Source organism: Nannobrachium achirus, assembly GCF_963921795.1.
Source record: "Nannobrachium achirus genome assembly, chromosome: 5".
Lineage (NCBI taxonomy): Eukaryota > Metazoa > Chordata > Actinopteri > Myctophiformes > Myctophidae > Nannobrachium > Nannobrachium achirus.
Genome location: NC_137814.1, coordinates 7303598 through 7321771, shown reverse-complemented (window position 1 = coordinate 7321771; position 18174 = coordinate 7303598). Strand labels below are relative to the sequence as shown.

General features: G+C 43.4%; 1 protein-coding gene across 1 annotated transcript; it reads left to right on the top strand.

Moving 5' to 3' along the window:
* Positions 1-7313: 7313 nt before the first annotated feature.
* On the top strand, positions 7314-17510 carry LOC308284782 (relaxin-3 receptor 1-like; the record flags this gene model as incomplete). Its single annotated transcript, XM_080725509.1, has 4 exons — positions 7314-7511; positions 13445-13921; positions 16120-16377; positions 17124-17510. The coding sequence occupies 4 exons, from the start codon at positions 7314-7316 to the stop codon at positions 17508-17510; spliced, it is 1320 nt and encodes a 439-aa protein (XP_080581635.1).
* Positions 17511-18174: the final 664 nt, after the last annotated feature.

Here is an 18174-nt window from a genome sequence, read left to right as displayed (position 1 = left end):
GGCTAACAGTGTGGGACTATATTCTGCAGCGTGCTAACTGTCACGTGAAGCTCAACCGATACTCCAGCTAATACCACTCCGCACCTCAATTGCACCTCATTGGCCTTTTACTGTCGTGGCGGAACTTGATGAATAAATAATGAAAATAACATTGTGGGCTGACCGAAGCCAACCGATGTTCTATAAAACACAGCTGGAGGAAACAAAAATTATGCTCACAACGCGTCGCAGTCGCAGCGCGACACGTTGTGAGCTTGGAGGTCAGCTTCAACAGGGGGTCCAGGACCCCTAAAGGGGCCCCAGAGTCACTACAGGGGGTCCTCCAAATATTTGAGTGATATCAACTTTTTTTCCTCCTTTTTTATATTAACCGCTTGAACCCTAGCGTCCATATTCTGATAACTTTAGCCAAAAATAGCAGATCTACAAGCTCACAATGCCGTGCAGCGCGAGGCTTTGTGAGCTTGTAGATCAGCTATTTTTGGCAAAGAGGTTTGGTGTAGAGGGGAAAAAGAGCAGACTAAGTACAGAGTGAAAGGTCAAGTTTATCAAGTATTGACGGCTCAAGTGGTTAAATATATCTGAAAACACAAATTGACATGAATCCAAAATACACTGATTGTGCTGTCAAATGATGAAACTATATGGAATCTATGAACAGGTTGTGGGGGTCCCTGCTTCATCTCTCTCTCGACTAAGGGGTCCTTGGCCTGAAAACGTTAAAGACCCCTGACCTAGACTGTTGAACAAGGCATGGCCACCGCATGTAACCATCAGGCTGGCCTTTTTAACCTTTTTTTCTGCTTTGCATGAACCTGTCACATAAGGCTGTAAGTTGTCGTCCATGCCTTACCCATTATCCCTAAACGTTTTCTGTCATTTTACACTATTTTGAAGAGCCGATTTACATCCACACGTTGTGAGCTTGTTGTTCAGCTATTTGAAATATTCAAAAATAGTACAAAAATGGCAAAAAGAGTCCCCCTGCTTCATCTCTCTCTCAACTAAGGGGTCCTTGGCCTGAAAACATTGAAGACCCCCTGCCCTATAGTGCAAACCTTAGAATATGTTTTTCTTCCACCACCATGGCATTTCCAGAGCTTCCGGATGAAGAACAGACTGTACTAAATAAGCTGTTTGGCGATGGAGCATCTGAACAATGTGGTAGTCAACAGTTGTCAGCCTATGGGCTTCATGCACTTTTGCACTTTGCTACAGTGCCTTCCTCCTCATAGAGCTAAAATATTGACCGTCCAGAAAACAGACACTGGATGCCCGCAGTGTTCTGAATAATGAAGATAACATTTGCTATTTGGTTCAAGAAGGGTGAGGGCATAAAAAAATACAATAATCCAAGGCTTACAAAGTAAAAAAAGGTACACCGTAGGCGTAGAACAAATGATGCCGGGCTGTTTTGGCCAAACATGACCTTCAGAAAAAGCAAAACAAAACAAAGCAAAGCAAAGCAAAGCTAAACTAAACTAAACTAAACTAAACTAAACTAAGCTAAGCTAAGCTAAACTAAGCTAAACAAAAATCTTTGCCCTGAAGAATTTGGCCAACATATACATAAGCAAAGTCTTTTCTATTCTAAGTTCTTGTTTACACGCTAACGATCCGAACAGAAAGCGTCAAAGTGCCGTTGCGTTCTCTCTTTTTATTCTGCGTTTACGCTGGAGACGCAACAGTGATTGACAGCGCTGTAGGATAGCATGCATGCCAGGTGGCTCGGTGGCGGTCTGACACGCTGCCAGATAGAGCAGTCACGCATGCATAGACCATATTCACACGGCGGCCATCTTGCCATTAAGACAATGAATTGCCACCCTAGTTGCCACAGTTGGTACAGTTTTCAATGCAAATTTCCAACAGGGGTTAAAGGTGTATTCAGTGATAATGCAAGTGGCCGGGGGTCATCTTGTCCCTTACTGGCCTTACAGCGTGGAAATGTTACATTTTTTATAGATTTTTTACACCATTATAATGTTCTGTGAGACTGTGGCATTTTAAGAGTTCAGTAGTTTACAGTCTAGGCATTTAGCAGACGTTCTTAATTCAGAGCGACTGTGGTTCTCAAAACTTTTATTTTGACCATCATAATTAAACATCATAACATAACTTCTACGGCCATACTCTACCCTGATTGGTCGAGGACTGGCTGGCCACCCCTGAAAACCAAATCTAGCTATGCTCGTAACACGGACCATGGTGGAAGTCCTTATATGGTCAGCACACATTCTAGTGAGGAGAATGAATGGAAAATGTACCAATTATATTTTTATTTGAATGAAATACAATCACTGAATATACCTTTAAATGTAACTCCGCGAGGGTACAGATGTAACCATGCAGATCCGATAGACTGTTAACCCCTCGCTCCAGGAGTAACAAAAAAACACTAGCTCGCACTCGTATTGAACATAATTCCCAAGTAAATGAACCACTGAGCAAAATCAGCTCCTGTGTGCCTCAGCCTACTAGCTGCGCTTGTGTGTGCCTCTCTGTGTCGTCTTGTCTCCAGTTGTTGCTACACTCGCACAGTGTTAGAGGTGTGTGTGTGTGTGTGTGTGTGTGTGTGTGTGTGTGTGTGTGTGTGTGTGTGTGTGTGTGTGTGTGTGTGTGAGAGAGAGAGGAGTCAAGGCGACCTCTTCACGTTTGTTGCAACAACGTTCCCTTTTCTTTACTTTTTCTTTAACGTTTCTTGATATTTTTTTGGTAGCCAATTGCGACCCCAATGGCACCTCCCCGCGACCCCATTTTGGGTCGGGGCCCATAGTTTGAGAACCGCTGGTTTACACCAATGTAAGAGCCATGACCTCAGAGGCGAGGCGAGGTGGACAACATGCTGTTGCCGTGTAAATGGAAAACATTTTTCTCTAGTGACCATTATTGTCTAAACGTGGCCATGGATAGTGCTTCTCAAACAATTACCCTCATAAATCTAAAGAGCCCTTAAGGGTCCATGGCATTTGGTTCCATTTTTACTATGGCTACACAATTAATTGATTATTAGGTAAGTGGGTCGGAGAGGATCTTGTCGGGGACAGCCCATAAGTCCGAAATCACATTAGTCCTACATCTCATTAGTCCGAATTTAGTAAGGGTTAGGTTTTAGGGTTAGGTTTAGGCATAGTTTTTACTGAGGTTAGGGTTAGGCATAGTTTTACTGAGGTTAGGGTTGGGGTTTGGGTTAAGTTTAGGCATAGTTTTACAGAGGTTAGGGTTAGGTTTAGGTTTAGGCATAGTATTTGTCACCAGGTTAACATCACCCGATTCTGACTAACAATGATTTTTCGGACCAATGCCATGGCACCTGACTTGACTTCCATAGGGAATGAATTGAACGGTGCTTTACCTCTCGCCTTCCCCTATAGGTAAAGGAGCCTCAGAATGAATCTGATGCTAGGTGTTGCGCTCCACCTCAGAAACCCAACTCCCAGAGGTCTAGTAGTGTATTGTGAAACAGGGATAGACTGGCCCTTATTGTTGTCAGTATGTTTTGACGAGGAAAGCTTGCTCTGTGGCTTAAGGACGTCCTTAAAGAAAGCTTAGAGCAAGCTTGCCTCGTCAAAACATGTGCCTTAAAAGTGTGAAAGGAGCCTGAGATACACAGTAGGTGAATGGGGGGACCATTTTCATTTTGATTCACAAATATGTACATTTAGCAGCAATGTGCAGCGGCACAGCATGAATGTGCAAGCAGTGATTTGTGAAAGTGCAAAAAGTATTGTTTGTTTTTTTCTTTACACTGAGAAGAGTGCCCTGGAATCCCTGTGCCAGGGACGTGCTGGCCATTGGGAAAAAAATTCAAAATAAAATGTCGGCCTTTGTTCCATTTTGGGGGCTGGGCGGCCAACAAAGTAAATCGTCACTGTAGGGCAGAAACCTTGTATCTCCAAGTTTCACATTTGTAAATTGTTTCGCAAAGCAAAGCCCTGCTTCATCATACAAGGCCGTCACACAAAAGTAGTGAAAACAGCAGATCTACAAGCACACAACGCCTCGCACCGCGAGGCGTTGTGTGCTTGTAGATCGGCTGTTTTCACTAGATTAAATCATTTTTTAAATGATAAATACAAAACAAACGGTTTTGGACGTATACAAGGTTTCCACCCGACAACGACAAAATATAACTCATGTAACTGGCCCACTGGCTTGTCACTTGTCATGATCTGAAATGGCAAATCTTTGAGTAGCAGCAGCGCTATAGAGAGAGATCTCTCTCTATAGCGCTGCTGCTACTCGCAACGAGGGCCTCTCCAACTCTTTTTCCCGGGCTGAATCAGGGGCCCAGCACATCCCTGCCCTGTGCTATCAGGATAATTCCAGGATAACATATCCCCCCCCTTAATCTGCCTTTTATCATGAATGTACATACCTGGTTTGGTGGATTTCTGTTATAGTCGCCCCTCTTCAGAGATCCCAGGAGTCATCCCGAGCCCTCCCCACAGCTAAAACGGGGCTAAATACAAGACAGACAAAAGTGCTAATTTTCACTGCTCCAAAGGCACTTTTTTCTTCATAAATCTTCTATTTATAGTTCCAAGTGAAGCTGTAGCCTGCAGTTAAACCCCCAATAGCATTCCACATCCTGAACTGTGGGAAGTATTTACTTCAAGAGAAGAAGACATCGTGAGATTTCCGGTTCCTATATGCTTTTAGCTTGATTTCTTTAGCGCAAAGAAAGCTTTCTGCTGGAGTTATTACAGCCAGTATATACACAACAAGGCATCATGGTATAAATAATAATAATAATAATGATATAATCTAGTTAGTCTGTTGATCGCTAGAATCTAGTAATATGAATGAGAAGGAAAAATAACAAAGCATATAACTGACTTCCTGTGGTCGTAAGGTAATTCTATTACCTTATTTATTTTTATTTTCTTCAAGACATTTCTTCGATTGTATTTATTATTTATTCATGGAATTACTTACAAAATAACTTTGACATTTATTTTTTATTTGCAAACAATCTAGGCTATAAACACAAAATAATCATATTTTCCTCAAGACATTCTGAAATTATGTGCAATGCCTCACCAGCATAAACTTACCTAAAAATAAATAAGGTAATAGAATTACCTTATGACCACAGGAAGTTTATTTTTCTACTCATTCATATTACTAGATTCTAGCGATCAACCGATAACGGACTAGCTAGATTATATTCTTCTGCTTTCTTTTTGTATTTATTTACACCACAATGCCTTGTTGTGTATATACTGGCTGTAATAATAATAAATAATATATTCATGGAAATAATGTAACCAGAAATCTCGCAAGACGGGCGAGACTTCATTTCTTATATTCTCTGGATGTATACCTGATGTAAACAATGCCCAGTTCATATTGTGCATGTTGGCTCACTGGAACACTCTGCTACACCGGTGGGTCTCAAAGTGTCCTTGAGTGAGTGTACAAATGGAAGCAAATGGACCCGCAAGGGTCCATTTGCTTCCATTTGTTGATTCCATTTGAATAGAGTTATGGGGGTCCTTGAAATTAAAGAACCACTGTACAATAAATCAAACAGAGCCTTAATTAGTATCATCAGTGACACTTGAGAAGGAAGTCGAAAGAGGCCCGGAAGTAGAACAAAATGGCGTATATGCATAGAGCCTATTGGGGGTTTAACCGCAGGCTACAGCGTCACTTGAAACTATAAATAGAAGATTTGTGTAGAAAAAAGTGCCTTTGGAGCAGTGAAAATTAGCGCTTTTGTCTGTCTTGTATTTAGCCCCGTTTTAGCTGTGGGGATCGAGGGGTCGGGATGACTCCTGGGATCTCTGAAGAGGGGCGACAGAAATCCACCAAACCAGGGATCTAGGCCTACATTCATGATAAAAGGCAGATTAAGGGGGGGATATGTTTTATCCTGGAATTAGAGAAGGTGCCGGCTTTACGGGTCCATTTGGTTCCATTTGAACACTCAGAGTTAAAGTTGTCCTTTCAAATAAAACATTTGAGAACCACTAATAATGGTTGGACTAGTAAATCGTAGGATAGTACAGTGGTTCCCAACCTTTTCAGGCCGCGACCCCCAAAATATTTTAACTGGGGACCCCCCCCCCCCCCCCCCCCCCCCCCCACCCTGCACAAGCACTTGGAATTGTAGGAGTTGGCATTACATTTAGTTTGACTCGATCTATTCCATTGTGAAAATAGCCAATCTACATGCTCACAACGCCTGGCAAGGCAAGGTGTTGTGAGCATGTAGATCTGCTATTTTCACAATTTCTGCTTCTAATATTTGACAATTTGACTTTAAAGTTCTTAAATTGTCACTTTAGAAATGTGCAGATACCCTATTTGAGTGAGAATACAATGTTGCATTTTAAGCTAATCATCTGGGGACCCCCCACAATAATTTGGCGACCCCCCTGGGGGTCCCGAACCACAGGTTGAGAACCACTGGGCTAGTATATCAGTGTCATGCATAGGCTATTCTGAAAACCTGCAGACTTGAGACATATGTATTTATTTATAATAGTTCAACACTTTATTTGGCAATGTAAAGGTATATTTTCTCATGCCAATTAAGATCCTTTGAATTGCATTTAATTGTTTGAACACTAACTGGTTACTTAGATTTGAATTGTTAAATACAAAGAATAATTGAATTATTATTATCACAATATGTGTCACTTTGCAATATTGTCCTTTTTTTAAAAGGATTTTTTATACACATTATTTGTAAACTTGTGAAATGGGACATTCTGCCAATTTCTGCATAATAGCCCACTTTTAATTGTGGTACATTTAAGTATATTTATATGCAGAAATTATAGGAACTTTTTACTCAAGTGGCTTCATCTTGCATACCAAACTAACAGATCATTTCTACAATAGGCAGTTACTCCTTCCATGATCCATCACTGCCTGCCTCTGGATCAAACACGTTGGTTCAGTGCGTAACAGTGCGCGCGTGATGCGCAAACCGTCACCAATGGTCCATGGTATAAAGAGCGCTTCGCGGACGAGCCTCACACAAGAACAACACGCACAGGACGCGGACCGACCCTGACTGGAGACTGCTAGCGAGCAGGATTTAATATATATCACACCACGTTCATATCAGCAGCGATTACACCTTAATCATCTCTAATGAAATATTTGATCACTTGAAATCATCGATTAAAAAATGTCCACAAGTCAGTCCACATTGGAAGATAATGATAGCCTAGTCAACGATGGATGGCATTACTCTGGCAACTTTCTTTTAGTTAGATCCTCTTCATGAATATCATTGGCTTTTGGGAAACAACAGATCGCTGACTCTTCCTCCCGGCTCCGCTGCTGCTACAGCAACGATGTACGGCAACTATTCTCTTCAGCAGCTGCTGCTGGGGATGGTTCCTCCAGGGGGTCCGGCGGGGCTCTGCGACGGCAGCCCGGACCAGGCGAGCGACAGCGGGGAGGCGGCGCTCAACATGTCGCTGAACTGCTGGCTCCAGCTGCTCTCCAAGGAGTCCTCCGTGGAGCTGCACGGAGACAGCGCCAACCTGGCGGTAGGTGGCGCTCTCTCTCTCTCTCTCTCTCTGTCTGTCTGTCTGTCTGCCTGCCTGTCTGTCTGTCTGTCTGTCTGTCTGTCTGTCTGTCTGTCTGTCTGTCTGTCTGTCTGCCTCTCTCTCTCTCTCTCTCTCTCTCTCTCTGTTCTAGAGAGTATACTAAGACCTAGTCCTATGTTGTTGAGGTATTTCATTTTATAGGTGTAGCTTCTTTTTTTTTCATCAAGTTTTCTAATCTTGAAAATAATGTTCAAATGGACCACAATGGAAACAAGCTCTTGGCTTAAATTGTGTTTTTATCCATATTGGCAGTTCTTTTTAAATTTGTATAAAAAGGAAGAAAAAAAGGGGACAAAAGGGGTTCCATTTCCACACTCTCAGAGTTACAGACCCTATAATTGACCCTACTATAGCAATGATATGGTCATGCAAATTTTATGTCAATACAAATGGGGTCAGTCAGTCAGTCAGTCAGTCAGTCAGTCAGTCAGTCAGTCAGCCAGCCAGCCAGCCAGCCAGCCAGCCATATTGTTTTGTTATCTTTCTCCCATACAGTAACAATGTATGGGAGACACATTTCTGAGGTGTGTGTGTGTGCGTGTGCGTGCGTGTGCGTGTGTTTGTGTGTGTGCGTGCAGTGCTAATTCCAGAATTTCCAGGAAATTCTGGAAAAAAGGCCTTCTATAAGCAGGTTAGAGGCATTTGGGGGTAAAAGTGGGTAACCAGGCCATTTTACATAACTCAGGGGTGCAGAATCTGAAAAACCTGGTTACCAATCAAAATCTTTAGTTTTTGACCTTCTAATTTGCATAACAAAGTGGCTACCGAATTGTACATTTTGAACTATTTATTCAAGCAATATTTCTCTTTCAAAAAACTTTTCATTATTTTATCATATAATCTGGGTTTTGCAAACACCCAGGACAGTTTTTGAGTTGCTTGATTCAGTTTATATTTAGATATTTGATATTAATTGTATCAGACACGCCCCCTTCCTATACAAACCCATCGTAACTTCAAACTCCATTTTAACCATGATAGATTTAATGAAAACACCCATCCTTTTTTCTGGTGACTCCTGACGCCCTCCTAATACGTGAGCAGGTCGTGTTCTTTCGATAATCCTTTCATTTCTTTTTAATAATGTATTTTTTGTATTTATTTATTTTTCATTTTCCCAAATAATTATTAAAAAGAAACTAAAAAAGTTATCGAAAAACACTGCCTGTTCGTGTATTAAGAGGGCGTCAGGAGTCACCAGAAAAAAAGGATGGGTGTTTTCATTGAATCTATCATGGTTAAATGTTTTTGTATTTAAGTGAAATATCTATTTTAAATAAAAATAAAACATTTTAACCATGATAGATTCAATGAAAACATCCATTCTTTTTTCTGGTGACTCCTGATGCCCTTCTAATACACAAACAGGTAGTGTTCTTTCGATAACCTTTTTAGTTTATTTTCTATAATTATTTGGGAAAATGAAATAAATAAAATACAATTAAGAACTTATTAAAGATAAATGAAAAATGTTATTGACAAAACATAACCTGCTCACGTATTAGGAGCATATCAGGAGTCACCAGAAAAAAGGACGGGTGTTCTCATTAAATCTATCATGGTTAAAATGTTTGAAGTTACAATGGGTTTGTATAGGAAGGGGGCGTGTCTGATAAATTGAATATCAAATATCTAAATCTAAACTGAATCAAACAACTCAAAAACTGTCCTGGGTGTTCCCAAAAGCTTGATTAGACGATAAAATTACTAAAGGTTTTTTGAAAGTGAAATATCCCTTGAAGAAATAGTTTAAGATTGACAATTCTGCAGCTATTTTGTTATGCAAATTAGAAGGTCAAAAACTCAAAATTTTGCTTGGTAACCATTTTTTTCAGATTCAGCACCCTTGAATTGTGTAAAATAGACTGGTTACCAACTTTTACCCCAAAATGCCTCTAACAATCACATTTTTCAGAAATACCACTAGACTATGTTAATATATTGAGGTACGTAGGTGTGTGAAAGTGTAAGGGGGAGGGTGCTGTATTTCATTGTGTGTGCGTGTGTGTGTGTGTGTGTGTGTGTGTGTGTGTGTGTGTGCGTGTGTGTGTGTGTGTGCGTGTGCGTGCGTGTGTGAGAGTGTGTGTGTGTGTGTGTGTGTGCGTGCGTGCGTGCGTGCGTGCGTGTGTGTGTGTGTGTGTGTTCACGTGCATGTGTGTGTGTGTGTGTGTGTGCGTGCGTGCGTGCGTGCGAGCGAGCTTGCATCCATGCGTGCGTGCGTGCGTGCGTGTGTGTGTGTGTGTGTGTGTGCATACATGTGTGTGGCTGAAGTGATCCATGTGATCTTAAGTAAAAGTAAGAAATAGCCTGTTACAAACGTACAAGTTTCGTATTCAAAACATACTTGAGTAAAAGTAAAAATATTGGAGATACGTACTTAAAGGAGTTCACCCCCAAAATGCCTTTTCCCCCCTATAATACTCACCCCATAGAGAGACATGGGTTCAATAATATTTGCTTTCCATATAGTTTCATCGTTTGACAGCACAATTGTCAGTGTATTTTGGATTCATGTCAATTTGTGTTTTCCGATATTTAACCACTTGAGCCTTCATTACCTAATAAACTTGACCTTTTACGCGAATGAATTTGTTTCTCCATCTGGAATCAATTACACCATTATACTTTACACCACTGATTATTCCAATGTGTTGACAACCTTGCATGCATCACACTCAACAGAAGAGGATCATATTATGAGCTTTAAAAATAAACAAATCCACTTCCATAATATCAAATAACATTGAACATATATATTTTTCTAATTTTTCTAAGATCTAATTAAAGTTCCCAACTTATTTTGTCTCTGTCTCCCCCTCCCATCAATGTGTGTGTGTGTGTGTGTGTGTGTGTGTGTGTGTGTGTGTGTGTGTGTGTGTGCAACTGTGCATGCATGCGTGCCCACTGTTAGTAAATGTCTTACATTAATTAATTGATGCTCTTAATGAATTAATTAGCCTGCTGTCTGTTGTGACGTCAAATGAGAAAAGCCAGATTTGGTGTTTTGTTGTACGGCAAAAGATAGCAGATCTACAAGCTCAACTAGGGTTGGGAACCGGAAACCAGAGGGTGTGAATGCGACATTGAAGAACCGGAATCGGTTCCATCACATTTGGAACCGGTCAGTGGTGTCAGTTCAGCAAAAGCTAAGGTATGGCAACATGACTACGCGCAAGACACCAGTCATGTTGCCATACCTTAGCAACAGGCATGATGATGATGATGATGATTACTTTATTAAGAAGTACATTAAAAATGTTCGCCCCTGGAGCCAAGGTATGGCAGCTGCCATACCTTGCCATACCCGATTGACGGTTGTAGGCCTACCACACTAGTGGCGTTTCCATAAAACTGTTTTTTTGCGGCTTAGAGCTTTTCTGTTGTCTGCTGGCAGCCGACGTGTGCTCAGCGCTGGAGTATAGAGTCAGAGTTAAGACGACCAGTTTCACTCAAAGTAATGGTGAAAATAAGCATCGGACAGAGTAGGCTATACAGGTCTAAAGTCCCAGCCAGATTGGGACCATTAAAAGGCAGGCCTGTGGTGTAGGAGCAGCTAGGGTGAAGGGCTAAGGGTTTCGAAGGTAGGCCGTAGGGGCATCGGCAAGTTGTCAGCCAGGGGTAAGGGGGCCAAGGGTTGGAGTTTGGGCAGTGTGGCGTCGCAGCTGGCTCCAAGGCTCCCAGCCAGTGGCTGCTTCGGAATCTGGTGGGGAAAATATAGGGTGAGAAAATCTGGCATAGATGCTTCTCTGTTAGGGAGGGGTCACAGTAGCACCTGGATATGACCACCATGCATACCCTGGTCATTTGTTCTCATGTTTTTAGAGGGGCGGCGATGGCTCAGGGGTAGAGAAACCGTCATTAGAACACAGAGGTTTCCCGAACGGTTCCCAGTTCAATCTTGGGCTCCCCCCGAGTGTGGAAGAGTCCCTGAGCAAGACCCTGAACCCTTCGTTGCTCCCGGTGAGCAGGTTGGTGCCTTGCATGGTTTCCTCTATGAATGTGTGTGTGAATGGGCGAATGTAATGCACAATCTCTGTAAAGTGCCTTGGATAAAGGCGCTGTATAAATGCACCATTTAGTTACGCAGCCAGTCAGTAGGTCAGTAGGTCAGTAAGCCAGCCAGCCAGCCAGCCAGTCAGCCAGCCAGCCAGCCAGGGGTCAGTCAGTCAGTCAGCCAGCCAGTCAGTCAGTCAGTCAGTCAGTCATTCAGCCAGCCAGCCAGCCAGCCAGCCAGCCAGCCAGTGGTGGGTCGGTCGGTCGGTCACCTTCCCAAAACGTATAGGTAGCTCTCCACAGCACCGACGTCGGTGGTGGCAAGCGTTGGAAAGAACCTGTGGCCATAAATCTGTTGCCGAATGGGTGGTGGGAGGTGGGTACACTGTTAAATCTGCTGTTGAATGGGTGGTGGGAGGTGGGTACAATGTTAAATCTGCTGTTGAATGGGTGGTGGGAGGTGGGTACACTGTTAAATCTGCTGTTGAATGGGTGGTGGGAGGTGGGTACACTGTTAAATCTGCTGTTGAATGGGTGGTGGGAGGTGGGTACACTGTTAAATCTGCTGTTGAATGGGTGGTGGGAGGTGGGTACAATGTTAAATCTGCTGTTGAATGGGTGGTGGGAGGTGGGTACACTGTTTAAATCTGCTGTTGAATGGGTGGTGGGTAGTCTGGCGGCACAGAGTGCCCGCTGCAAGCTTGTAGATCTGCTATTTTTGAAGAATCTTGAAAATGTGTTCAAATCTTTCTTTCTCTTGTCCCTGGAATATTTAGAGATGGGGGTCCGCAGTCAAATACATATCATTCTCTAGGGGGTCCTTGACAAACTTTGAGCGCCACAGAAAGCCATTAGGATTTAGAAGACAAGACATTGTATTTTTCAGGTCTTAAGACGTGAATCGCGTCTGTGTCACTTTAGATTTGAACCACTTTAACCATTATTTTATGCTTTAACTATTTAAAAATAGCAGATATACAAGCTCACAGCGCAGCACTCCAACTTGTAGATCTGCTATTTTTGAAAAATCTTAAAAATGTGTTCTCTTGTCCCTTAAACAAAATATTTTGAGATGGGGTTCAGTGGTCAAATAAAATAATTCTAGGGGGTCCTTGACATTAAAGACTTTGAGCACCACAGATAAAGAAACATACGTTTTTTTTTCCCCCAGAAAACTATTAGGATTTAGAAGACATTGTATTTTTCAGGTCTTAAAGGAGTAGTTCACCCCCAAAATGCATCTTTTTTTTCTATCGATTACTAATCGATAAACTAAACAATATTATTGAACTCAAGTCTCCATGGGGTGAGTAATCGACAGAAACATTTTTTTGGGGGTGAACTACTCCTTTAATATAATTGGTTAAATCAAGGGTCTTCAACAGGGGGTCTGGGACCCCTAGAGGGTCCTCAGAGTTACTATAGGGGGTCCTCCAAATCGTGTGATAGAAACCTTTTTCTCCTTTTTTATATTAACGACTTGAACCTTAGTTTTGAGAACCTTATTCGGAGAACTTTAGCCAAAAATAGCATATCTAAGAGCTCACAACGCCTCACACTTTAAGGCGTTGTGAGCTTGTAGATCGGCTATTTTCGGCAAAGAGCTTTGGTGTAGAGAGCAGACTAAGTACAGAGTGAACGGTTACGTTTATTATTGTATTGATGGTTCAAGTGGTTAAATATCTGAAAACACAAATTGACATGAATCCAAAATACACTGATTGTGCTGTCAAACGATGAAACTATATGGAATCTACGAAAAGGTTGTGAGGGTCCCTGCTTCATCTCTCTCTCTCAACTAAGGGGTCCTTGCCTGGCTTGAAGACGTTGAAGAACCCTGTGTTAAATCGTATGTTTGTGTGTGTTTTTTGGTTCAACAGGTGCGAGTGCTCATCGCCCTGGTCTACGTGGTGTTGTGCGTGGTGGGCCTGGTGGGCAACCTGCTGGCGTTGTTCCTGTTGCACTCGCGCCACCACCATCACCGGGGGGCGCAGCATTTCCACCACGTCTCCTCCATCGACTGCTTCGTCATGAGCCTGGCGCTCACCGACCTGCAGTTCGTGCTCACGCTGCCCTTCTGGGCCGTGGACACGGCACTGGACTTCCGCTGGCCCTTCGGCTGGCTCATGTGCAAGCTGGTCAGCTCCGTGACGGCGCTCAACATGTACGCCAGCGTCTTCTTCCTGACGGCCATGAGCGTGGCGCGCTACCGCTCGCTGGCCTCCTCGCTGCGGACGGCGGGCGGCGCGCCGGGGGGCCCCGCGGCGCTGGCACGGGCCAAGTGGGCCAGCCTGGCCATCTGGAGCGTGGCGCTGGTGGCCACGCTGCCCAACGCCATCTACTCCACCACCGTCCAGGTATGGCGTCCGCCGGCCGCGTTCGTTTTGACCGGCACTTCCTTGGGGGGGAGGGGGGCATTTTGCAGTGCCATGATTTTCCCCCCCCTAACATATGATTATCAGGTATTATGATTATACGAGGAGGAAGATTTCTTCTGAAAAAGTGTACAGAAAGAGTTAAAATTCGTTTTTTATGTGGCCACACCCACCAGTTCATTAAGTATGCCTGGTTTTCATGGTGGGTGGTGACCCATCTGAAGTTAACCACACCCACAGTGTTGGGTGAATGGTAAAGGGGGATGGGATGATTATATGATGTCATTAAATCAGTGTTTTTGGATTGGCACTTTTGACCCACAGGGTGTCAGCCTCCAGGAAGAAATCCCAAATACAAATGGAATACATAAATGCTCATAACAACCACACCAGGGGGTCTAATGAAGTACTATCAATGTCCTAGACACATGAAAACCAGAAAAAGAACAAAACTATGGCACCGCCTCTTTAACCCACTGTTTCCCAAACAGTGGGTCGGGAGCCATTGTTTTGGTCGCCGATACATTTGTCAGGGTCACCAGTAAATATAATAGTAATTGTTTTGTTTTCTTTTAGTTTCCTTCACTTTTCGTAATTTCAAAATTTTAAAGGGGAAAGCTACTTTCTAGGATGAAAATCGAACATTTTTTTTAAAAAAATCATAAAATCTAAGGAATTCCTTTGAAAAATATCTAATAAAATTACCCAAAATAGCGAAAATAGACGATCTACAAGCTTACAACGCAGCGTGAAGCGACACATTGTAAACTTGAAGATCTGCTATTTTCACTAGTTTGGGTGCAGGGGAAACGTCTAATTTCTCTTTGGAGTCTCGACCTAAAACGTTTGGGACCACTGCTTTAATGGACAGTTTACTGTTAGATGGCCAGCAAACAGTCAGGATATAAGAGCCTAGGCTCCCGGACCAGCTGACAGCTGTACAGGGCTTTGACCCAATATTGTTGTGTAGTTTTAGTTTTGGTCAGTTTTAGTAATCTGAAATGTTTTACTTTTAGTCTAGTTTCAACTAAATAGCATAACATTTTATTTGACTAAATCTAAATCTACAGGAATGTGTGTGTGTGTGTGTGTGTGTGTGTGTGTGTGTGTGTGTGCATATAGCAGCAGACTGTGCATGATATACTTATGGACGTTGAATAAAGTGCTAAAAAGAAAAGAAAAGAGAAAAACACAAAAGTCCACACACAGGCACACACAGGCACGCACACACGCGCGCACACACACACACACACACACACACACACACACACACACACACACACACACACACACACACACACACACACACACACACACACACACTCTTGCAGTAATGAAACAGCCAAAAAATACACAACTATTAAGCGAGAAAAAAAAGCACTTGTCTTGTACTCACCTATTTGATATGACATACGGAAATGTCAGTGTGTTGTATAGATTAAGGTGCAAAATGTCAGCGTGTGTCGACCGCATACTTCATACAAAGTAAACTGACACTTAATTAAACCAGTATTATGCTTGTTAATTAAGAAATGCAAGCAAGTACAAGAAGTTCTCTTGTGAGAACCAGGAAAAACAACACCAGGAAAAACAACGCCTCGCAGTGCGAGGTGTTGTGAGCTCGTAGAACGGCTATTTTCGGCAAAGAGGTTCGGTGTGTAGAGGGTAAAAGAGGTTTGGTGTAGAGGGTAAAAGAGAAGACTAAGTACAGAGTGAAAGGAGTGAAAGTTTTGACGGTTCAAGTGGTTAAATATCTGAAAACACACGTTGACATGAATCCAAAATACACTGATGATTGTGCTGTCAAATGAAACTATATCGTCGTTGTCGGGTGAAAACCTTGTATGTCCAAAACCCTTTGCATTTATCATTTTAAAAATGATTTAATCTAGTGAACAAGCACACAACGCCTCGCACCGCGAGGCGTTGTGTGCTTGTAGATCGGCTGTTTTCACTACTTTTGTGTGACGGCCTTGTATGATGAAGCAGGGCTTTGCTTTGCGAAAGAACGTACACATTTGAAACTTGGAGATACGAGGTTTCCACCGGTCAACGACGATATGTAATCATGAAATTGTTGTGGGGGTCCCTGCTTCATCTTCTCTCAACTAAAAGGGTCCTTGGCCTGAAAACATTGAAGACCCCTGTATTAAAGGGAAAAACTATTTCCCTTCCGCCAGGTGTCGGCGGACGACGAGCTGTGCCTGGTGCGTTTCTCCGACTCGGGCCGCTGGGACCCCCAGGTGCTGCTGGGGCTTTACCAGATGCAGAAGGTGCTGCTGGGCTTCCTGGTCCCCCTGGTGGTCATCAGCGTGTGCTACCTCCTGCTGCTGCGCTTCATCCTGAGCCGCCGCGCCGTGGGCAGCGTCGTCTCCGCCGCCGCCTCGCCGCTGCCCAAGTCCGAGTGCGAGAGACGGCGCCACCGCCGCCGCTCCAAGGTCAGTCAGTGCTCGTTGACACCTCGAAACACCCGGCATATTGGTCATTGTCGGGTGGAAACCGTTCGTTTTGTATTTATCATTTTAAAAACTATTTAAACTAGTGACAATTGGCGATCTACAAGCACACAAATAAATACAAATGTTGACAAAAGAAATTACGGAAATGACTAGTGGAGAAGAGATCCAGTAGAACTTAGACACGTCATTTTATGCTTGGTTTGCGGGTGTCGCGCTCCGGAAATAGTCAAGTGAGCTGTTGTGAGCATCACGGCCCGTCAAAAATACACTGTACATCTGGTCGACTAAAATCTTTGATATCTCAGTCAGCAAAAACTAGATTAAAGCTAAAATACTTCAGATTACACAAATATGACTACAAATTTGAATGTTAGAAAAGTCGTGACAATTTGTACAAGTCTTTGAACATACAGTATTGACCCGATTCTATAAATGTCTTCTAAATCCTTCAAAGGTTTTTGATGTTTTTCATGTCAAGGACCCCTAGAATTATAGGTATTTGGCCACTGGCCAGAAGCAAATATTTGAGTTACAAATGTTCACTTTAGATTTTCATGTTTTTCTAAAATAGAAGATCTACAAGCTTGCAGCGCAGCACACTATTTTTCAAAAGCTAAAAGTATGAAATAATTCCAGGTCTTAAGCTAAGTCCTAAGACCTGACACTAAGATGTGCAAAATAGGGCCCTGAAATGTAACTCTGTCCACCCTCCACGCATCCCACAGGTCACACGCTCCGTCACGGTGGTGGTGCTGTCCTTCTTCGTGTGCTGGCTGCCCAACCAGGCGCTGACGCTGTGGGGCGTGCTCATCAAGTTCGACCTGGTGCCCTTCACCGCCGCCTTCTACAACACGCAGGCGTACGCCTTCCCGCTGACCGTGTGCCTGGCGCACGCCAACAGCTGCCTCAACCCCGTGCTCTACTGCCTGGTGCGCCAGGAGTACCGCCGTGGCCTCAAGGAGCTGCTGCTGCGCATCTCGCGCTCTGCGCGCAACCTCCTGCTGTGTCACGGGAGGAGGGGTCCCCGGAGGAGGGGGGCCGAGGTGGGGCCCATCGCGGCAGAGGAGGGGGGCCTGGCGGCCCCCGTGACTCACAAAGACGCCAACATGTGACGTTGTTATAATCTTTCTTTTGACTTTGCGTCCCCGTAAAACAGGGATTACTGTATACGACCAGATTCTGGGCCCTTGGGTACAAGGATTAACTGCGGGGCCCTCCATGAATGTTCTTCATAGGGGGAGGAGGGGGTTTAACCCACTTACACTGGGAATGCATTATTACGTGTTATTTTGTGCTTTAACTGTTGAAAAATAGCAGATATTAAGCGGTGCCGCGCTGCGAGCTTGTAGATCTGCTATTTATTTATTTTTAATCGTGAAAATGTGTGCAAGTCTTTGAATATTTAAAATCCTTCTATGTTTTTTTTTAAACCTATGTTTCTATGTCAGTGGTGCTCAAACCTTTTCATCAGAAGTGGTCACATCTTTTCAAAATTTGAAAAGATTTCAAAGGTTTGCACACATTTTCACGACTTTAAAAAAAATAGCAGCTCTGCAAGCTCGCAGCGCGGCACTCGAGTAAGAGCTCAGACCTACTCGTGCCAAGGACGGTGGACCTCACAAATGGATTACGTATTTGGGCCAGAGACACCTATCCCCTCCCCATCTGAAAATGTTTTGTGCTACGAACCTTCAGAAGAGATGTTTGTGCTAAAATACGATATAAAATAAAATAAATAGCAGATGTACAAGCTTAGCAGTGTAGCACAAAGTGAGC